The 24,036-nt window shown below is 44.4% G+C and overlaps 1 protein-coding gene across 1 annotated transcript in view; it reads left to right on the plus strand.

The window, feature by feature from the left end:
* Positions 1-3,362: 3,362 nt before the first annotated feature.
* SIAH3 (siah E3 ubiquitin protein ligase family member 3) overlaps positions 3,363-24,036 on the plus strand; it is a 47,471-nt gene continuing 26,797 nt past the window's right edge. The window contains exon 1 of the mRNA XM_062020513.1: positions 3,363-3,497. Coding sequence (XP_061876497.1) covers positions 3,363-3,497 — 135 coding nt within the window. The remainder of the gene's footprint in view (positions 3,498-24,036) is intronic.

Consider the following 24,036-nt stretch of genomic DNA (forward strand, 5'->3'; position numbering starts at 1 on the left):
AAAGATAAAGAAATCCAATTGAAGCCCAAGTCCTGTAGTTTAATGTTGAGTTTGGACTGAGAGATGCATCTCTGAGGCTGTGGTCCTGCCGAGTCACACAGTACCTGGACACCTGTGGTTTACTATGAGTGTTCTCCTTTCACTTGTGCAGCTCAGATCAAAAGCAAAGCGGGCGAACTGGAAAGCCAGCACTGCTGCTGCCAGTTTTTATGCCTAGTTGATCCCATTATCGTGCTAACCTGATGCATCCACACCAGCAGCTGAGCTGTTAGAGCATTATAATCCCATGTGTATTACAGCTATGCTGTTAGAGCTGCTACTTTGGCAAAATTTGGATCCTAATGAAGGTTTAGGCTACGGCCTTTTGCCATATCACACGTTACAGAATTAACTGTCTCGAAAATAACAGCTACAGTCACCACAAATTTGCAACCAGTAGTTAAATGGGATTTATCTGGAGTCCCTTGCAAGTTAACTTGCTCCTCCTCTCATCTAAATGATGCCATTGAGAATGCACTCCATAGTTTGAAGCCAGGCACAGCAGCAGAGTTTGCATCCCAAAGCCTGTGCTGCTGAGCTTCCACTCACAAGCGAAGCTGTGCGCATGGCTGACCGCTGCAGCTCACCCACCCAGAGGTCCTGGGCAAGCCCATGCCACGTCCTGGGCTGAAATGCAATAAGCAGATGCTGTGTGTGAGTCTTGGGACACAAACAATCCAGGCAACAGAACATTTTCCAAAGGTGTCTCCGTGAATGTGAACTCAATACACAGCGCAGGAGTCACCTTCAGATGCGCTGAGTGCTCATTTATGTCCTCTTCCACACATGTTGCTGGCAGGGAGATGCTCCTCAGAAGGTCATATGTAGAAAGTGAGATGGCCACAAATGCATGTGGGGATTTGGGCAGTGCAAAGGTCCCTCACATCCTTAAATGTGGTCTTTTCTTTGCAGGAACAACCACCTTATATGAGCCCAGTGGCCAGAATGTCTCTTTAGGTTGAAGATGTTCTTGAGCAGCTGTGGGATCTGGGACACCTCTCTTGTCCTTCTGGGAAGGCCATTGAGTCTCAGGAGGGCTGGACCATGGCACTGCCAGAGCCATGAGGCTGGCTGAACGGCAAGGATGAAGGATGCTGCCTCTGCACTGCCACCCATGGACGTTCCCCACAAGCCTGGGCATGCAATTGAGTCAATCAGTCAAACAGAAATAATCCTGGGAGATTTAAGTGGCAATAATCAATGAATAGCAAGGACCTCATGTAATGCTCGTTTAAGGCTTTGATAGCAGAATACTTGCACTGATAACTTGCAGACTGAAATTTGCTGGTATGAAGTATTTGTGGAGCTACCAACTATAAATCATAAAACAAATAAATAATCAATATCTGGATGCTCACAGTTAACTTTGGGCATGGAGAAAAAGATACATTTAAGCAAATCAATTCACTCATCCTCAAGTCTGTCTGAAAATATTCTCAAAGTGTCTCTCAGCACTGCAAAAATTATCTCCTGTTCTCATTTACAAGTAAATGTTAAGAACTGAGAGATACATATTCCTCTCATCTTTAATGCTTTGAGGAGGGGGGTTGTGTCATCAGCTGTTCCAGCATTCACAATTTCCTACTTATTTATCTACTCAGGCCCCTTTTTTTTTTCTCCTTTTCTTCTTTTTTTTTTTTTTAACACACAGGCTCTCTGCAGTCTGGCAGAGCCAGTCTTGCAGTATTGATTTAGAAAGAGGCAGTTGTGACAATCCAGTCCCAGGCTGAAGCCCACGCTGTATGGGGGCTGCTCAGTCCAGAACAGCAGCCTCCCTCACCCCTAGCTCACATTTAAATAGAAGAAGAAAAAAAAAAATGAAAGAAAAGTCACCTTTATCTGTTTTGCTTTGAAGGAAAAAAGGATTATCGAGGCTAAATAAGCCATCTGAGTACTTAGCTAGCAAGCCTAAATAGCACCCTGATAGGAAGTTCTGGCAGAGAGCTAATTAAATTAACCCTCTTTGATTTATTAACAAGCAAAGCAACGTATCAGACAGGATTGTCCCGTGAAATGAATGTGCTTTCTGATTCCCTTGGCTGCTTCACTGCAGCCATCTCCCAGAAAACCCGGTTATGGGGACTCGAGTTTAATGAGACTCAATGGCTCGAAAAGGATCCCTGCCCACCAACAGAGACACACACTGGTAATAATACACAAAAGCATGTTATTTTCCTTGCACTTCCCTAATTCCTCTTTAATGCCTAGAAGGATCTAATGGCCAAATCATAATTTCCTGCCCACCGATATGCAGACGAACGACAAGCAAAAGCCTTCTGCATGTTTAATTATTCTGTTGATTTAGACGCCACTTCTCCCTCAGTGCAAGTTTCTCTCTCTGTGTGCTCTCATGTATCATGTATTTCATTATTTTTAGAAACAAGCTTTGTGCTTTCTTATGCTCTCATAGTTGCAGCATCCAGTAATTGCCATGTTTTGTGTCTAACGGACCTGATCCCCCGGCAAGTGTAAACCAGGGAAACATTGCTGACTTAAATGGAGTTATTCCAAGTTACACCAGACCTGAGACTTGACCTCTCCTGCTTTTAGTGGTGGAGGGGAATGTTATTTGTGTTCTAGGACCCTCGTGAGGTAGTGGAATATAAAATTTAGAAAACTTCAGAGCAGTGAAAACCCCAATCGAAGCCTGTAAATACACAGACGTGGATCTATTTATATAACGAGCTCTACTTCTCCTTAACCCCTGCAAGGAACTGTAACTCTCTTGGCATGTTTGATTTTTTTTCTCCCTCAGTAAAACATAGCCTACTTAATCTATTTTTGCTGCTTTCTAACAGTTTAACCAGCGGGCTTCTTCCCTGAACCTTGCATTTAGCTTTGGTATCCGAGCGCTCTTTTGTTAAATTAAGGCAATTAATAAATGGAGACGTTAAGCAATCAATTTCTCCTGCATATCTCCACAAGCCTTGCGTATGACTGGCTGTAATCACAAGATAAATGCAATGTGCTGATGTATGGTAATGTTCAATAATACATTCTCCACCAGGCTCAATTCATCAGGGAGTTTCTGGAGGGGAGGCATTCGTTATTGGCTGTCTCCGGACCTCAAGGATAACATTTCTGTCCTTTCCATTGGCCGCCCCGCTGCTGCAAGCCTCTTCCCGTCTTATTTTGATGATGAATATGAAGGCATGATAAGCTGTGCCGGAGTGTAGCTCTCGCCGACTGCACTCCCTCCCCGGGCTCAAGGACTCAGGGGCTCCCTCGCTGCTTCCCCTGCCCACCGCCAGCAGCAGCAGCAGCAGCAGCAGCAGCAGCAGCAACAGCAGAAGCAGCAGCAGCAGCAAACGCCAAAAGTTGTGATGCTTTTCTTCACCCAGTGCTTTGGGGCTGTGTTAGATCTTATTCACCTGCGGTTTCAGCACTACAAGGCAAAGAGGGTGTTCTCAGCTGCCGGGCAGCTTGTCTGCGTCGTCAACCCAACACACAGCCTGAAGGTGAGTTAAAGATATTTTCCCTCTTCTGACATCTTCTCGTCTTCCCCACTGCCACTGCCGACGTTTCTCTGCAGGGGATGAAATGATGCTCTGGCATTAAGGGGAGAGTGCTGTTAACACATTGCAGCCCTGGCAGAGAGGATGTTTGCATTGTCTGGCTGCACGATTCCCTTCGGAGCGAGGGAGAAGCAACCCGCTGCTCTGAGCCATCGTGGGAAGTCACTGCTTCCCCTCCCCAAAGTTTTCTCATCTCTTCCATCTATGTAATGGGCACTTGTGTTGCAAGCATCCGGAAAACATGATTGGAAAAGTTAGTGAAAAGAATTAATGTCCCTTTTAGGTGGAAGGATGCTGGGTGGTCTCCCAGGCTGACACCTAAGCACAGCGGGATGCTGCCGGGCAATGTGGAACAGGGACACGGAGGGTGGCAGCAGTTAGGTCTCCAGTTGCTGCTCTTGTTTGCATTTTGGGGGGTGAAAGATGCTGTTTATGTCTTCAGGAGGGAGTCTGGAGGCATTCCTCTGGCGCCACAACAGTCCTTAAGCTGTTTGCAAGGTGAATCTATTTTAGGTGGTAGAGTACACTTGCCTTAATGCAAAACTATTTATAGTCCCCATAAAACGTTTCTTTTACTCTCACCAATCTGGATTTTCACTGACAAAGTGTCGACAGCTCTGCCTATGCCAGAGTCCTGATGATTGTACATAGAGAGGGAGCAGCACGGGGAGAAAGAAGCTGGGAAGCTTTAATTACTTTGTCACAGTAGTGAATGACCAACTTTAACAAAGTGGCTCCCGTACATGGGAAGTCCTTGCAGACCCAGCTTGTGATGCTACTCTGCGAGTCCGATGCAAGCTCAAAAATTAATCTAATACAGGACAACTTATGTTTGGCCCTGCTGTGATCCCTGCAAGGAACTCAGGAGGGTTGCTGGGAGCATTTTCTCTAAGCTGTGTGTCCCCAGGAGGTCCGTTAATGGGGTAAATGCCTCTTCAGAGCAACATTCCCCCACAAAAAAAAAAAAGGAGACATATTTCCAGGAGTCATATTTCCAGCCTCAGGCTGTGCTCAGGCAGGGAGAGGTCATTCCTCAGAGGGTGCCAGCTTTCTCAGCCAAATGAACAGTGTGGCCCGGGCAGGCAGTCTCGGGGGACTGGCTGCTGGGACGCAGGTTCGACTCTCCCAGCATCTCCTCCTCCCCTCCGCTGACATAAGCTACTTAAAAAATGCACAGACCTCTTGTTATCTGAAAGAATCTGGCCATCCAAATAGATAAAAGAAATAGCCACATTCCTGAGTGCACAGGGAGATTTTGTAAATGAATGCTTCTGTGCATGACCCCTTTTATGTCACTGTCTCCTGCTACTTTCATCTGTAATTTTAATTGGGTTTAAAAAAAACCAAAAACACCAAAAGGAGAGGGGGGAGGTTATTGAAGGTCACAATACAATTTCAGTGCCAGTGGCAGTGCCTGATGAGGTCCCATAAGCACACAGAAGGGTGTCCACTGACTGCTCCACTGATATCTTGGACTAGACCTTAATTTGTCAGTTCCATTCCTCTCCAGTTGCAGATTTGTTATTGTAGAAACTGCAGCACTTTACCTTTAAGCATACAAAAAAAGTTCATGCTTCTGTTCCTCTCTTTAAGCACATAAGACATTTCAGTTTATTAACTACCCCCCCGCCCCCCTCTCCCATTGGGCAAGCTCTTCACTGCTCAGATCCAAATCTCAGTAGAGAGACAAGTAATCTTGGTACTGTCTTGGCAGCTCTTGAAAGCAGTCACTGGATGAAAAATTCTTTTGGAATCAAATAGGAACCTCTAGGAAAAGGTCCCATGTGCCAATGAAACCACAGTGAGAATCATCTTCACCTGGGTGGGAATTGTTCCTGGAACAGGATTGCAGTGGGAAACCAACTGCATGTGTTTCTCACATGAGCCTGTTGTGACACCAGGTAGATAAGACAAGTTGACAAAACCAGTCTGACTGTAAAGTGAAATATGCTTTGAGTTACCTGAGTAACTGCTCCTGAGTTACCCAGCTCACATCCAAATAGTTAAATATGGTGGACTTTAGCATTGGTCTGCTCTCAAGGTGTTCGATTTGGTTTCCCACCACTATAAGTGACACAGCACGGGTTTGATCCAGCATCCAGAGGAGATGGGTGGGTCAGACCCCTCTGTGCCCATCATGGCACTACCAGCACCTACCCGCCGGCATTGGTGAGCAGTAGGAGCCTGTAGGCCAATGCCAGCTGTCTCCAAGCGAGACATCTCGTCCTACCTGCTTTGCCTGACAGTGGTAAGGTGGTCAACTTGTCCAAAAACTGGTGTCAGAGACAAGCCAGGTGAACCTGCTTCTTGTGGTGCCCATTTCTCCCCTGGGGGTGCACAGGTATGCTGTGCTTGCTCCCTCCAGCAACCTGGTGCAGAGACTCCTGAAGCTGGGACAGGGAATTTCCCCCAAAACTGTCCTGTATTCTCAACAGTGCCTGTCAGACCATTCAAAAAGAAAGAGCCAAATGTGATGGTTTACGGTATTATTACTACTTTGATATTTCATAGTCTATTATTTCTAGCGGGGTCATTTCAACTGTAACATTTTGTTGACAGCCCCCAGATCTATCTTAACCATTGACAAGTGGAGTGAAAACTGTATTAAGGTTTGCAGTCGATGAGTACAAGCCTGCTAGGAAACAAGGGCTGGGAGCAATGTCATTTCTCTCCTTTCCCTTCAAGGCTTAAATGCTTGTACTTACTCCAAAACTGCAAGCTCTTTGCAACGGGGCTGTTTTATTCTGTATCTCCACAGCGGGGCTGAGGGGTGAAGGGGCTCCTGGCTGATGGATGCAAATGATAAATGACAGGCATCATATTCTGGTGTGATTATAGCACGTTGACATCCCTCACACAGGTCAGGTCCTCAATCAGTGCTAACGCACATAACTGCATTAAATTCAGATTGCAGCAGGACCTCTGTTCTCACTCCTTCCACCCAGAGGAGTGCTCAGGGATAGTGGTGGGATCCAGCTCACCCTGAGGACCCCCCTCTAGCGATCACTTATGTTTCTCACATATCTGTCATCACATAAAGGACTTGGCAAGAGGCAGAGGGCAGGAAAGCCTTGGTACCTTCCAGGGAAAGGTTGCACCAGCTTCTGCTGTCATAGCTCCATAGGTAGACCAAGGGAGGCCTCCAGTAAAGTTTTGTCGGCACACTGTCACTGCAATCATACCCTGGACCTCTGACTGTGACGAGAGCTTGCCACTTACCTCTTCCTTTAGGAAAAGTGCACAGGTTGACAGAGAAGCAAAATCTTAGAAAGAAAACCATATCTGTCTTCCCTCTGAAAGACTCATTAACTGGGAAGGCTGATGAGCGATTCAGTCTGTCTTAAAGGAGAAGATGGTAAGAGTGTGAGCGCAGACAGCTCTATTGATCTGCTGCTGTTTCCTCATGCACAACAGACTGACACAGGCTGCTTTAAACAAGGAAAGATAATTTTGCCACTGTCTCCCTCCATTTCACTTGTTTGATAGGAGTATGAAGCAAAGTGCCGGAAGGATGTTGGTGGTGTGCATTTCAGAACCTCTTTGTCCTTCTTGCTGCTTTCTGGTCTTTGTCCTTCCATGAGCTTTCCAAGGCATGGCAGCAGCACTTTACAGCACAGTGCTATGCTGGGATCAAAATTCACTTGCCAAGCAGAGAAAAACCACGTATTTACCACACTACTATAGGTCACCTTTGTTCTATGCATCTACTTGTAACCTGTCTTCCTTCAAGCACACGAATGCCCTCACATCTCTCCTTTGAGAGGCACAGCCAGGCAACGGAGCTCCCCAGCTAAGTGACTGCTCCCTCCAAGGCCATATTAATGAGAAGAACACCACTGACACTGCTGGCTGTAGGCCCTGCTGTGTGAGGAAAGTTTTAAAGTGCTCCATGTGGATGGAAGAAATGAGCAGAGTTTGCTGATCCTGCAGACATGAGGCTCAGTGAATTCCTCTACATTTTTCCCTGTTAATAGCATTTTTACTCAGCACTGCTAATTGCACCCCGGGGAGAAGGCAAAGGTGGGCAGCTCTGTCCACACTCCCTACATGGCATCAGTCTCTGCCCCGAAAAACAGCCACACATATCAGGGGACTGCACTGCAATCACAGCCCAGCCAGGTGTTGATGCTCTGTGAGGTGCTGTGTATGGCTGAGTAAAACAGATCTTCTTCATTTAAGGAGTTACTAGCTTTTAACACACAACTTTAACTCTTTGGACAGTGTGAAAATTGTTCTTGTAAAAGGTAAAAAAGTGTGTTTACAATGTTCTTGTAAAAACCACCTATCTCTGTTTCTGTGGGACTTCAAGGGAAAAGCAGCATATTTAAAGGAGGGTATAAATAGTTCAGTTTTGTATTCAAAAGGGTTTGTAGCATGGTTTATGGGGCCAAGCTGTCTTCCAGCTATTTTTCAAAGCAACAACCAAGTCTCTCTGAGTTAGGGAACAGATTTGAATCCTGTTGCAACAGTTTGACTCTGCACGTAGTGTCCAGGCAAATAGCATTGCAATCCACTTTATCCCCAGCAGGATTAAAGCTCTATGGTACATTGTAACCCCACGTCTCAGCCCAGACACCCTCAAATCTCCCATGCAGGGCTGTGATTTGGGGAGCCCAAGTGGCATTTGGCCCCAACATCCAGCAGGATGATGACAACCATGGTGAGAAGGGCTGCAAAATACCCCATTGTCTGGAAGCATGGGCTACAGGTAAGGGATCTGGGTCTCATCCCACCTGTGAGCCAGGGCTGTGTGAGCACTGAGTGTCTCAGACTTCTAAATCCTTTTGTATGGATGCAGGTGTCAGTGAGCAACGTTTCTTTGCCACTCCTTGTTCAGCCCTAACTTTGTTTGAAGGTTGTTCAGTGGACAAAACTGAAATCATGTTGGCCAAGAGCATGCCAGGGGCCTCTGTCTGTGTGTCTACAACTGTCTGCAGACAAGACCATAATGGTGCTCTGCAAAGGTCAGGCAGAGCACTCTCTGGCAACTCTCCCCAGTGTTCTGCATCCACCAATGCTGCTGTTTGGTCCCAGGAGCTTCCCTCTTCTATAACCCATTAACCTTGAGCCCATAGGCCAACACACCTGCACAGACACGAGGCCACAGAGTGGGGTGGCATGGGCTGCACTCCAAGTATGCTTCAAAGCAGGGTGGCTCAAGTGTGGGTGTCCCCTTGATGGAGGGAGAGGAAGGGGAAGAGCTACTGTCTCACAGAAGTTTCTGTGTTAATATGCTCTGGCTTCCTTCTCCCAGCCTTCCACCCCAAACCTGCCATGTAACTGGTCCTGCCTGCCATGCTACAGAGCTGGAGAAGGGATAGAGTGGGTAAACATCACTTCTGATTTTGAGGGTGAATTTCAATAATAAACCTGACCCGGTTGCAGGACATTTCAAGATGTTATCCATGGAAGACAGTGCTGTTGTTTTGATATTAGAGAAATGCTTCTCTCCCCTTGACATGGTGTTTGACAGCAGGGTAAGGAGTAGCCATCAGCCACTGTCACATATCACAGTGACATAACAGCCTGGCTACCTCCCTCAGGAGAAATACTACCCCAAAGCAATTACTGTGGCTAACACACAAGGTGCAGAGGAAAGAGGGATGTTTTAATATAAGCCTTGATTTCATTAAATAAGTGGTCTCAGTCTGCTTTCCAGCAGATGTAAGTCATTCCTGGACATTCCCACAACTGGCATTAGTTAGCTCACTTTGCTGGCTGCCTCAGTAGAAAAGCCCAGCACTGAACATGGTCCTGCAAGTCCCAGGCCGTATTCTTAAGCCTTGTGAATTTTGCCTCAGAGTCAGAATTTAGAGTGTAAATTTGTGTTTAACCATTAAGATTGTCTCCTGGTATTGATCTCCCAGCAAGCTTAGCAGGACGACACTTAGAAACTTCCTTTTTTACTGAGATAAAGTCTGAGGTTCTTAAGTAATGCAAGAAATCAAGTTTAATGGAAGCACAGCAGATTCTGAGAACCACGCTCTTCTAGCTGCCCTTAGCTGGGATGGTGAGGTGGTAGGGGGAACAATGCCCATGGGAGCAATGCCTGTGATGGTCTGCCCTCAGCACCTCTTGGTTGTATTGCCACCGGTACACATGACAAGGCATGGCATGGCACAGAGTGATGCAGAGCCATGGTCCTCCATAGAGCTGCTGGAGATGTGTGCTGAGAGGCACACAAGCCATCAGAATTCCTATGGAGAGATGAACAAGATTTAGGTAATAGGCTGGGCTTGCTTTTGGTGTGTTTTTCTTAACAGAGCAGAGTGGAGCTAAGCTGACACATTCAGTTGCTCTGGGTCATTCTGATGACGCTGGGGAGAGCCTGGGCCTGAAATCTCCACTAGGACCTGCCTGAACATGCGAGCAACTTCCCAGCCCACCTCTCCATGCACGTACTATATTTGGAAATGAAAAGCATAGATGTTGAGACATTAAACACCTTATCAGACTGCATGGGTTTTTTTTCTTTCTGTAGCTTGTCTCTTTTTATTAAGTACCTTTTCTTCTGCTCTATTGGTTTTTCTCATCCTGCCCATTCCCTGCTATAACACAGTCTTAAAACAAAAGATTCTCCTCATCTGTCATTCAATAAAGTAGTTTGGGGATTTTTTTGCTCCTGATGCAAGGAAAACAGTAGCTTCACTGCAACTTCAGATCTCTTATTTTCCTCTCAGCTCTTTCAGAAGAAATAATCATTCAGTCCTCAGCTTGTTCTGTGCCACCAATTTCCCAATTGATAGATGAAGTCCTGCTTTAAAACAATCATCAGCAAGACGAGGACAGATACAAAAAGCAGCAAAATATTGCTGTCATGACTTGTGGATACAGCTGGCAAGGAAGCCAAGTGCCTTACATGCCTGCAAAGCGTAACTGCTGTTGGGCACTGGACTGAGGCTCAGCAGGCAGGTCTGGCTGGGAGTGCCACAGCCATCTCTTGTCCACCCAGTACAGTGAGTCATGATTGTGATCCCTTCACCAGTGTTGGCAAAAGAGAGTAGCTTCCCTCTGCCTCTGTGTGGTAAAGCAAATCTGCTTTCAGCAGGGATATAAGCTGGCAGTCGTGTGTGCACTGCCAAGGTAGGCACACATCCCTTCTGCTTCCATGCTGTAGAAGCAATCAGCTGGGCAGGGCAGTGGCCTCAGCTGGTTTTCACAGCCTCCCACGAAGCTCCTACCCCTGGGGATTATTGAGGACCGTGCCGAATGGCTACATTTCAATGGTGTATGGGGATCTCCAGCAAATTGCTCTGGGTGACCTGCTGCTAATAGCCACCTGCAATACTCCTGCTCAGCTCTCCCACAGCGTTCTCCTCCAAAGAGGGAAGAGTGTCCTGGCACTGCCAATAAATTGCCTGACACATATGCAGTGTACAATTTGAAGCAATTTATTTAGAAGCACTTCTGAGCATCTTATATAACATTAATGGGTTTATCTTTAGCTCTCCCCTTTAGTCTCAGCAGCAACACGATAGCGTCACGGGGAGAGAACGGTAGCGACTTCTGAGTGCTTTGCGTGTTTATTTTGGTGTGTTTTTTTCAAAAGCAGACGTGTTTGAAACAACTTTGGAAAGGAATTAACCAGTTATTTCCAAAGTAGATGCAGTGCTTTCCATTCTAATCTTTCCTTCCCACACAATTTTGTTCTGAGATGATCCAAACTGAACCCCCTTTCCTTTCCAAATTGGCCTTCTCAGTAAAAAAATAAATCATCTGCACAGATTTAGTGATGTTTTGCACATGGAAATATTAAGCTCCAGATTTGGCAAATTGCCCATCAACACCTGGGAAATGCATGGCAAAGAAGAGACAGAGGTCCCTGTGAATATCTTAAACATAAGATCACGTACTCTCACATATCAAATGCCAGCTGAAATAGAAAGAGAAACAGAGAAACGGAGCATAAACGAGACAGAAAAAGATTAAATTGGTAACATTCCCTTGTGCAGAAAACAAACACTACAGATGAGCAAGGAGGTGGAGGCTACAGAGCAGAAAACCACATCAGCAGAGGATGAAAATGTTCTTCCTCTCTTAGGGACTGCCATGTGGAAAATAAGCAAAGTAATAAGTGTGAAAATGGAGTGAGTGACTACCACACAAGCATTACATAGGGCAGCTGGGGTAAGGGGATGATAAGGTCCCCTTCAGGCTTTGCAGATACGAGAGGCTGAAATGGAAATGGTGGGGTGGTGATCAGTGGGATGATCACCGCTGTGCTCTGAACTCTGCCAGATTAAGCAGGGGTTCTGCATCCAGTATCTGCACAGATTCAAAAATAACTATGTTATTCTGACATACTAAAAATTGTCAAACTTGATGCAGCAAAAGGTCATATGAAAAATCTGCTGGAGACCAGCAAACTTACCCATCTCCTTTGAAGAGTGTAGGTTGGATTGCTGTCTACAGTTAACCAATGGGACAGTATAGACAAAACAGAACCAAACTCTCCAAACAAATGCACACTGGAAGCATGAGAAGGACCATAGATAAGCCAAAAGAAGTGATATTTTGATTAGACACGAGGCAAAAAGTCCTTCTTATGGGAGCAGTAAGGCACTAGCACAGTTTGTCCAGAGATGGTCTGCCATCTGGTTCCTTGGAGGTTTTAAAAACTTGATGGGACCCTGAGCAACCTGACTTGTCTTTGCAGTTGTCTGTCCTTTGAGCAGGAGTTGGACAGTGTAGTGATCAGAAGTCCTTCCCCACCTGAATTGTTCTCATCTTGCAATCCTGTATAAAAACAGAGCTTGGTGTGCAAGGAGGGGTACAGCAGTATAAGGACCTCAAGAGCAATCAGTGAAAGTTTGCACCAAGCCAAAGTTGTATCTGAAAGACATACCTGGGAAGGATGAAGAAGGCAGACAGACTGCTGCATGAGACACACTCAGGAATCCAAGGATCAGCACAGGACTGACACCAGTGAGAACAGATGGAGCTATACAAGTTACACAATTATTTTGTAATTTAAACTCATCAGAAATACAAATCCTTACGGCAGTCCAAAGCCCAGGGATATTACCAGCTAATGAAATCAGTCTGGATTGGAAAGGAGGTCACTGTGGTAGATGAGGGATGCTAAAAGAGAATCAGACAACAAAATATGCTTTTGGTTAAGCACCCTTATTGGTAACTACAAGCAATACAAAGTAAGTTCTGTAGGAGACAGATTATTCAACATCTATTGGTGAAGACTTTGCACTATGGCACAAGGCTAAACATGTTTCTAAAGAGCACTGAGCAGAGCAAATAATGTGGGACAAATCACGTGGAGTAAATAATCCACTTGGAAATATCTGCCTTTTGTTCTCCTTATGGGATGACTGCCAGCAGAATAAACTTTCCCTGGATTTATACAATTAACTGCTTCATGATTACTTTCCCCCTTCAGCAGAATCCCCAGTGCTTCAAACCTGCTTTTTGGTGTGTGAGCTGTGTTAATTAGCTGTGCAAAGTGGTACAAAGCAGAGAGGCTGCTTAGGCAGTGTCTTTTCTATTCCCTGCCTGGATTCTTCATCTGATCCCAGGCTCAATGGAGTCTGTTTCTATAGAATGATAGAATCATGGAATCACAGAATGGTAGGGGTTGGAAGGGACCTTTAGAGATCATCGTGCAACCCCCCTGCAGAAGCAGGTTCACCTAGATCAGGTCGCATAGGAACATGTCCAGGCGGGTCTTGAAGACCTCCAAGGAAGGAGACTCCACAACCCCTCTGGGCAGCCTGTGCCAGGGCTCCCTCACCTGAACAGTGAAATAGTTTTTTCTTATATTTAAGTGGAACTTTTTGTGTTTCAGCTTCATCCCATTACCCCTTGTCCTGTTGCTAGCTACTATAGGAAAAAGGGATTCTGTCTTTGATCAGAGAAAGCCAGAGGTACTACAAAGTTCTTGGTGACTTAGGCTGAGATGGCATCAGTAGAAGTGGGAAAAACTGATTTATCTGGCCTTTTTAGGCCGGCTCATGATTTGTAGTATGGAAGTCTACAGGTGACTTGTATGTTTTTGGGGCAGCTTAAAGTATTGCTATCCCACAGACTTTGTTGGTCCTCTAAAAGCTGTCACTGTTGTGCTGCAGAGGCAGCAGAGGGGGAGATAAAGCTTGATCCTCGTGCCACCTCTGACCCATTTCTCAGGGCCTGGTGGGTTTATTAAGAGTTTGCACTAGTATTTCACACTGAAGAAGGTGCTGAAATGCAGACACATGTGCCCCTTTGCTGTCTCGGCTGTGAGAATAGGTGTCCCAACAGTGGCCATACAGGCCCAGGGATCAGAAATGTCCTAGACACCTGTAGCAAGCTTCACCAGAAGATAACTAACAGCAGCCTGAGACATCAGTCCTTGAAAAACATTATGCTGGTGTTTGAGGTTTGTTGGCTTATGGATGACATTCACATTTCATTTTCTCTCCTCGTATACCTACAAAATAGATGTGATGTGGTCAGAGGCATGTCTGGCTTAGTTTTTTCTCTGCCATCATTCTGATGAAAGTTTTTTGGGGACTTCTTTACTCCTGTCGAGTCAAGCAGTACCTCATATAAATTTTTGCCTCGAGACACATACACAGGCTCTTGTCATCTGTGCTTTTAAGAGTGAGTACAATGATATGTTTGCCACAGCCACACGTCAACCTTAGCACACTGCAAACTCAAAGAAGGTGGCAATGCAGCAGAAGCATATTCTTTACCAAAAAAAAAGTGTGTGTTTACTTGCAGGAAATTCATAGCTATGCCCAGACCAAGACTTAAAGTCGTGTCAGGAAAACAGACACGAATACTTGCAGGAATTCACCACTGCTTCATCTGGATTCCCCCTTACAGCCAAACTGGAATCTTTCCTGTAATTTTCCAATTACACTGCCTGCCTAGCATCTCAAGGGTCTAAATCATTTGGGAAATAATACAGCTTTAAAAGTATGGCAAAACTTCCACTGTATTTCTTCTACCACAGCAAATATTTAAAAAAAGAGATTAAAAAATGTTAAAGTTATGCAACGTTGCCTAAACATAACCACTGGTTTGTAAATAACTGATTATAAAGACTGAATTTTCTTTCAGGCTGTTGGTAAAAGATGAAGGCACTATCAGAAAACAGATCTGAAGCCAGTTTAATCTCCAGGAACTTCCCAAGGCAACTAGAGATAATTTAGTGTTGCATCTAAACACAAGCTTACTGGTGAGGCATCTCTTAATAATTTTTAAGCTTTTAATGATTTTTTAATAATAAGCCAGTGATCAGAAAACAACATCCCAGTTCACAGATAAATCCAGGCTGTGTCTGGGTATTTTGCCTATTTGCTGCTTTAACTAAAGCAACTTTAATTTGCCAGAGGCCAATCAGCAGCCTACAGCAGAACTCAGTCTGATGAAGCAGATGTTGAGGAAAGGAAGACATTTTATTTAATCACTCACAGGGAAAATTAATTGATGCTGAAAGCAGCCTTTCAGCAGTTTTTGTAATAGTAACTTTTGTAACATAGAAGAAACTTGCAGATCAAGTAGCTTTTGAATTGTTTTTCATGGAAAAGGACCTTGATGCTCTCTACAGGCAAGTCACGCAGCGGGTTGCCAGCAGTTCCAGTCCTGCCTGACCTGTAATTACAGCTCAGGCACTCCAGTAAGACCTGTGCCACCTGGTGTTTGCAAACAGCTGAGTGTTGAAAGATGAGCAAGAACCTAGTCCAGCTCTCTGCAGTCAAGAACTCCTGCAGCATAAGTCGAGTTTTGCAGAGTATTTGTTTCTCTGGTTAAGAAAAACACTACTTCTTGATGGGTATTGACAGACTTCCCCAAGACCCATACAGTGAGCACCTCTTCCCAAGCTTATGGAAAAGATCAGGCTGAGCTCCCTGGAGAGCACTCAGTGATCACTGACCCAATGCTCTGAGACTGGGCTACAGCTAATGGTGACACAGAGTTTCCTGTGCTTATCTCTACCCAAAACTGCCTTTCCCCTCTGTGTAAAAACATGAGCTTTTGAGCTCATGATGGAACCAGCAAGCTGCCTGTCTCCTGCCCCACTTACCCCAGGAACTGTGGCCTGAGAAAGGATGGAGCAGAGATACGGCAGAGGTGGGGTACAAACAAGCTGAGACGAGCAGCTGAATAGCTGCATTAGGAGAGTGCCTGAACCAATACACCCTGCCAGAGACAGGATCTGTTCACTGCAGCATCCTGTTGTGGCTTTGGGATTTATCTGTCTCCAAACCCGATGAGGACATCCATGTGCTGTAGTGGTTCATTGCACTGCCGGAGCCATGGGACAGATCAGCTAACAAGGATGCTCTGCAGGCATCTATGCCTTTGGCTTCTCTCTCTGTAAACGAGGTGGGTGACAATGTTCAACATCAGTTATGTGGTTTGGGATGTAGGCCAAAATAGTCAAATCTCCTGCTGTACATTAAGCTGCTGTAGATTAAGCTGCTGTATGTGTGTGAGGGTCTCGTTCACAAACGAGTCGTATTGCTGCAAATAATTTGAAGCTGCTGATCGTTTTGGTGTCAATATGGCTGGGAGGTTATCCTCTTCCAATCTCACAATCGGGCTGTAAATACCTAAGACTCAAAATGACGACGATGAAGCTTAATTATAGCCACCTAAGTTTATAATTTTTTACCTTAATCCCTTAATGATGATGATATTGTAAGTAGAAAATATAAAGCATTTTAGGAGCATTAAGTAATGCTTAGAGGGATCATTAATCCACAGTTAATATGCAGCTACCACTGAGAAGGAATGAAGCAATCATGTTGCCTCAGCATTACGCAGCATGCCATCTCTGTCTGCCTTTAGGAGGCAAGCAGAGGATGCCCACTCCACCTGGGACTGAGAGAGGAGGTGGAGATAGAGAGAAAACAATGGTCTGAGGTAGCCACCATGAGTCATGTGCAGCACCCTGACCTCCTTTGCCATCATGCCTTGGGGTCTTGGGGCAGGTCTGCACCAACGTCTCAACTTTTCGTACTAAAAAAGACAACAGAACCAGCACTTTTTACTTTCAGCTTCCAACTATAGTAAAATCAGACACCCAGGTCAAGGTTGAAGGCTGTAATTTGGAGAAGTGTGTATCAGTGCAGCGTTTCCCTGGCAAAGGCAAAATCCTTGGGAGGTCAACCATAAAATCTTCTAGGCTTTACCACATGAATGACCCGATAAAAACATAAATGTGTGGGAGTATTTGTTAACCTTGTCTCCACTGATAAACAAAAATGCTCCTCATCACTTTGGGTTTTCTTTGTGCTTTCCCATGCACAACAGCAACTATACTATGTCTTGTTCAGTCCCAAGAATGATGAGTTCACAGTGCTGAAGCAGAAGCAGGTATCACAGTGTCTGCTGTACAGCCATCAAGTCTTTGGACTTTAATTCTAAAGGGAGGTTAATTCTCATAGAAAAATGTCTCAATGTCATGCTGCAAAAAAAAAAGAGCCTGACAACTTAGAGATCTTGGATCCACCAAGGGGAAATACTGTTTGACCAACCTGATAGCCTTCTACGAGGGCATAACTGGCTGGCTAGATGAGGGGAGAGCAATGGATGTCATCTGCCTTGACTTCAGCAAGGCTTTTGACACTGTCTCCCACAACATCCTCATCAGAAAGCTCAGGCAGTGTAGCTTGGATATTTACAAATATCTAAAGGGTCGGTGTCAGGAGGTTCAGGCATCCCTTTTTTATATTGTATCTAGCAACAGGACAAGGGGTAATGGGCAGAAGCTGGAACACAAAAAGTTCCATTTAAGCATAAGATAAAACTATATTACCATTCAGGTGATGGAGCCCTGGCACAGGCTGCCCAGAGCAGTTGTGGAGTCTCCTTCTCTGAAGGTTTTCAAGACTTGCCTGGACACGTTCCTGTGTGACCTGATCTAGGTGAACCTGCTTCTGCAGGGGATTGGACTAGATGATCTCTAAAGGTCCCTTCCAACCCCTGCCATTCTGTGATTCTGTTACCTTTAAGAGATCCTTAACAGGCAGAAAATTCAGGGGAGTACTATCTTAGGACAGAGTAAAATGAATATAGAGAGGCATATAAGGCAATTCTAGATGTACATGTGCTATGTGGCCAAAGACGAGATCTTCCTTTGTCCTGCCACAGAATTTTCCAGGTACTTGTTGCTATAGGAAATGAGTGCTGCGGCTGTCACAGTTCCAAATGATATTTTTCTTACACATTATCTTCACATCCTGTGTGTGAGATATGGCTGAAGCCATTCATGTGCTGGTCAGGCTATGTGGCCAGCTGAATTACACCTTGAATATAATTTTGTCATGGCTAGATCTACAAAAAGGCATGAATCCCATCAACCCATAGTGGTTGCTCTAGTTGCAAAGCAAAGAGAGGAACAAGAGCAGGAAACCTGCCTTTCTGATAGGCTTGCCTCTCTAACCCAGTCCCAAAGCAGAAGAAGAAAAGAAATTAATGTGCTCAAGGAGGTAAATCCTTCTCCAGACAGGAGCAGCAGGGGTGCAGGGCCCCTCGAGGACCCAAGTCTGCAACTGTGTCCCATGGTGCTACCCTGATGGGAAGTAAGCTGTGCTATACATGCAACATTGGCAGCCATCCCAAACTTCATGGCCAGGAAATGGAGGATATGGAGAGGTCATCCTCCAAATAGAACAGCTCGCTGCAAATCAGTCTGATCTTTCCTGCTTTGTATTGCCCTCATCGCTAATGTGGACTTATCCTCTGCACCTCCTTTAATCCAGAAGCTATGCCTGGGGAGACAATAAATGCCATACCACGATGTGATGCTCCTGATTTTTTATCTAAGCGTAATCTACTGATGTTATTTAATTACCATAAAGCAGCTGCCTTATAGCATCCAAAATACATCTATTTGCCTTAATTTTACAGTATGATAATCAACTACCAACGACTTATTTAAAACATATTTACAGAGGGAAATGTCAGAGATGCATCACTTTTTCATGCCCAGTAAATGCACCCGCAATAACCAATTTGGCATTTAATTAGCTCGCTTATGAGCTCACCTCTGAGAAAAATTATTTTATAGAACTTGTTAGCTGTGATGCCTAAGCAGCTTCTCAGGGAGAGGGTGCACCAGCTGCAGGTCAGCAACAATTTTTTGCTTTATTACATCGGGGTGTTTCACCTGTTCATACAAGCTTAATGTAGTTATGGCCTTCACATCATTTTTAAGTTGAACTATTAACCACACAGAAAATCAATATGCAATAGAACAATGTTCATTAAGCAAACTATAAATCAACTCTTCTGTAGACACAGCAGACTTTCATTAAACTCCTGGCCTATCGTGGTCAAAGGAGAGAAGACTATTACCATGAGCAACACATTTCTGTGCATTATATCTGGGTTAAGCAATATATACGTGCTTACAAACATTAATTGTGAAGGGGATTTGCATCTGTCAGGACCTACAGGGTGGTTCTTCGAGAGTTGCTTCTGCTCTGGCTCCCTGGACAAGATGGGAATTGCACAGGTTAAACAGCCCTTTTCTGCATCGTTCCTCGGAATGTAGTTCTGGGAAGTGCAGCGCTGATCCTTCAAACTGAGCTTATACCTTCCTTCATCCTTGGGATCACTGATCTGCCTCTTAGCCACCCAACTGCAGGAAGTGCAGGGCATCACCCTGCTGTCTTCCTCAGCCTAAATGAAGTGCGAGGATGAAGATATTCCACTGTTTGTCACAGACTTTGTGTACTCACAACATGTTCATCTCTCACTGAGGACAAACATCTGGAGGAAGCCCGCGAAGCTGGTGAGCGAGGCAGACAAAAGGAGAGGTCTCATTTTGAAACTTTGCTGTTGTAGAACAGATTGAAGTTTTGGTGAGGATACAGTGACATTTGTCTTACCTCACAAACATAAATTCATGGCCTTTAAAGTCAGAAGAGCCTCTTGTGTTAACCAGGTCGGCTGCACAAATACAAAGCCAAGATCTCTTCTCAGGAGTTTAAGCCCATAACTTCAACTCCTTGATGTCTTTTAGAAAGACCTCTAGCTTGGACACAATGACATTCATTGATATCTATGGGAAAAACATGGTATTTTTAGAAATGGTATAGTCAGCAGAAAGGAAAAAAGAGAAGCTACATTTGATTACCTTGAAAGGCTTTGGGGAAGCTGGAAGACATCCAGTGTTTTCATTTTCCTGAATGTTAAGGAAATAGCAGCAACTTGAGATCCCACACAAAATCCTGAAAATTAAGTATCTTCTCCCTCCTGCTTGGGAGAACTTTGATATCCCCACAGAAACACTGCATCTGTTGTAAAAAACAGAGTAACTGCGCTGGGAGATGGAGGGGAGGCAATGAAATAACTCCAGTAAAATCAATTAGAGCTGATTGACAACAGAGGTTTATATCGATTCAATGAGACTTCCCTTCCTCTCAGTAGCTTTGCAATACCCTTACATTCCCTCGGTGCTCACCACAACAGCCTGTTCTCTTCACAGTGGCTTTTCCCCGTGCTCCACTCTCTGCCAGTTTTGCAGGTGCAGTTACAGCTCATCTCGACTGCAGGATCAGCATTTTTTGCCCTCTGAGGCTTTGTGAAAGTCACCCCAGCTTGCAAAACCACTGACTGGTACTTCAGTGCTCTATAGAAGCCAGCAATGTCTGCACACACCACTCACCCTCCTCAGCAGAGACCCAGCTCTCTCCACTGCTTTCCCACAGTAGATGTGGCATCCTCTCCCTGCAACATTTTGGCAAATTTCTGCTTTACTTTTCCCTCATTTGACCCATTCAGCTGGTTGACCCATCGCTCAAGGCATCTCTTACTTCAGGCTCCTGAAGCAGTCTTGCTCACCCCTCACCAGGCAGATAAGCTGTTAGCTTTCTACTCCCTCAGCCTTGGGGGTACCAGCCTGGCAATGTTACAATGCCTTAATACTCCACTTCTATTCTAATAAAGAAACTCCTGTTTCAGGGGACTGGATCTTCTTGTACATTTTTTTTTTCTGCAGTAGAGAGATTCATGGCTCATTGGTCTGGAAAATATCATACTTGTCTTTGGCAAATAGCCAGGCTTTCATAAAATGTTCTTCAAGTACAAATTCCCAGCATGCTTATAAATACTGTCACCTACATTTTAGAGCTGGAAAAAACAAGGCCTTTCTGAGATTAAAGCAAGGTCTGCGATGCAGAAAGGAGAAAGCTCCAGTCTCCTCTCTTTTCATTAAGAAGGCTTTTTCAGTAATTCTGTGGAATGAGAGATGAAACCTCTTCTGAAGTCAGGGAAAGTCTCAGGGGCTCAACACTTAAAGGTTCACACCTCCTATCAGCATAAAGAAGAGTATTCTTTTTTTAAAGTTGATCAAAATACATTTGATTTTGAACCTATTAATTATGCTGTTTTCAGAGATAATCAGTCCAGACACCTGCCACATACAACAAACAGAAATACAGTGCTAAAAATAAAAGAGGAATAGTAAATGTAAGCTGATACCGTTTATAGTCCAGAAAAGGTGCCCGTCAAAATACAGACACTATTCCCTTTCTCACCTCAAAGGACACAAACCAGGAGCTTTGTGAGGACATTCCAGTACCTGAAAGGGCTGCTGTGCCAATTCCCAGTCTAGAAAAGAAACTAAGAAAGTTACTTTCAAGTCTGTGCTGCATCATTTCAAGATTATGTCAGACTTGTTATCCAAACTATGGGAAAAAATGAAGATGCTGTTGAATCTCCAGGGTTAAAAGTGTAAATTTAGTTCAAGATGCCTTCTATTTGTCCCTAAAGGCAACACCTGGATATTGCCCATGGGATGGTGCCTTCTGACTAAGCTTTTGCTGGTGATGGTCACAAAGGGGAGACCTACAACAAATGCGTTCTGATGTTATTTAAGAGGAAGAGGGAAGGTTTGATTGGATTAAATCTGTGGTACAATTTACTTACAACTAAATTGAAGCTAAGTTTTACCTCCTTATTTCACAACAAGGAATGCATTGTGCTTGTTCTCTTGAGATTTTATTCATCTCTGAACCAAAACTAGAGAATGGAAACTGGAAGTGCGAGGTGGTTTCAACACCAAAAATCATAAAATAATGGAATGATAGAATCATGGAATCAATTCAGTTGGAAAAGATCTTTAAGGTCACAGGTCCAGCCTCTAACCTAACACTACCAAGCCCATGGCTAAGCAATATTCCTCAGCAACTCATCTACAAGTCTTTAAATATCTCCATGGATGGTGACTCCACCACCTCCCTGGGGAGACTGTTCCAATGCTTAATAACCCTCTTGGTAAAAAGTTCTTCCTAATGTCCAATCTAAACCTTCCCTGGTACAACCTGAGCCCACTTCTTTGTGTCCTATCATTCATCACTGGGTAGAAGAGACTGACTCCCACCTCACTACAACCTCCTTCCAAGTAGTTTTAGAGAGACCATGTCTCCTCTTAGCCTCCTCTCCTCCAGGATAAACACTCCCAGCTCCCTCAGCCACTCCTCAGAAGACTTGTTCTCCAGACCCTTCACCAGCTTCATTGCCCATCTCTGGACATGCTCCAGCACCTCAATGTCTTTCTTGTAGCAAGTGGCCCAGAACTGAACACAGTACTGGAGGTGCGGCTTCACCAGTGCCAAGTAGAGGAGAAATGGAGTACTTTTTGGTCCCTTCTCTTCAAATGAATACAGTTATCTCCCAGCAGGGAAGATGATGTCCCTGTGGCAGGACACATGCACAATGACACTCTGGTGGCAGCAACTTGGAAACTCAGCCTTGATCTTTGGCCTTTCTGCAAACTGAGCTCCCTGGAGAGCACCAGGGTGGTTGTCCAGCAAGTGGTCAAATCTATGTTTTTCTGATCACTCAAATTCATTGCAAAACTGATGATAGTGCAGGGCTTGTACTTTACTCCTGTCCTTTTTTCTGCCCATTAATATAGCAGAGTGGTCCACTATTAACGGACACGCATCAAACTGCTTGGCACAGCATGTTCATCACTGAGAGCAGGAAATGATCATTTCAGGGCCACTATGAAGAAAACTTGTTGAAGTGTCTTAGGGCAGAGTGAAAATCTAGTACTTGGGGATTAATTATCTGGAATTTAATGAGGCCAAAAGCCAGGTAGCAATTAAAAGTCTGTAGATTTAGAGGGTAGTTTCATAATAGACTTCAGCAGTGAGGCTGGCTTAGAAAGTTTTTACTGGCTCATCTCAATCTCTTACCAATATTACCATTTTGGGGCCTGTGCTGTGAACCAGATTGCTCAAGCGAATTTGCATTGCAAACTCTTGGGGGATTACATTTGAGCTGTGACATTTCAAAATTAGGCTCAGGTTTCCACAAAAGCGGTACAAGGAAGACGACATGTGACTGTGTGCATGCATGCACTTGTGCATTTACACACATCCATATAAATGCATTGCAGAAGTGATGCTTGCGCAAAGTACAGCATCAAAGTCCAAGGTTTGCAAGTTATGTCTGTACTGCTGAATGAAAGAAGGATGGGAAACCACCTCTTGCCTGAAGGTAAATACCAGTGACTTCTTCAACCGCTTAGCGTTAGCTCTCACTACAGCAGTTTCACCTTGGAGAGATGTAGCTGGAGTGGTGCAAACAGAAACAGGGAGTGAGCTGATAATTTGGGTATAGGGAAGATCAGGAGCCTGGTGCTTGGGTTCACTGCTTGGTGTTTTTTGGCTGGACATAGCCATAGATCCCTCAGCGCTGAACATACTCAGCTCCAGATATTGGCTTTATGTTTTAGCCCATTTGTCTGATGCAATCAAATTCAGAATATTTTGGTTTGATTTTTGTCCTTCCTAGTTTTACTTGTATATGTAAACATACGAATGAAAGAAGGGGTTTTTTCCCAGTAAATTATACTTTGAATAAGTCCATAAAAAGACCTATTTTTCCTGATTTATTTTAAGAAATATGTGAACAGTTCGATGCTTTTAAGAAAAACGTGTTGCACCTTAAAACTTCTGACTTCTATGATCTGCCATATAGGTGTCTGCTTTGCCTTAACCAAAATCCAATCCTATACCCTATTTCATCCAGTCCAGCTTTTCTGCGCAGTTCATGTTTCTCTCTGAGTACCAATAACCATATCACTTCAGTTATTGCTGTCATAGCAAGGAGATCAGACACACTGCCTGGCTTCTCCATAAAATAGATCAACTCTGGTTATGTAAAATATTACAATAAATTATTACATCAAGCAGGATGCAGACAACAGGATTAAAACACTGTGGCATGACACATATAATATTAAATTATAAGCACGCTACCCCACTAGGTATATGTGTATATATCAGCCTACATATGGGGCTTAGGAAATGTGCATGTGGCCTAGGAAAAGACTTGAGAAATGGGAGATATTTTTATTTTTTAAACCTAAAATCAGATTATAAGCACTCTGAGCTTATATAGAGCCTTTTCTTGCCTGTTAGAAAAAAGACTAGTGGTTTTCTTACAGCCATGGACCAGCTTTCTGTCATATTTTGGTTTTTAAAGCTATAATGAGATCAGCCATAGCTCAGCTTTCCTC

This window comes from Colius striatus, chromosome 1 (assembly GCF_028858725.1).
Source record: "Colius striatus isolate bColStr4 chromosome 1, bColStr4.1.hap1, whole genome shotgun sequence".
NCBI classification, from domain to species: Eukaryota; Metazoa; Chordata; class Aves; order Coliiformes; family Coliidae; genus Colius; species Colius striatus.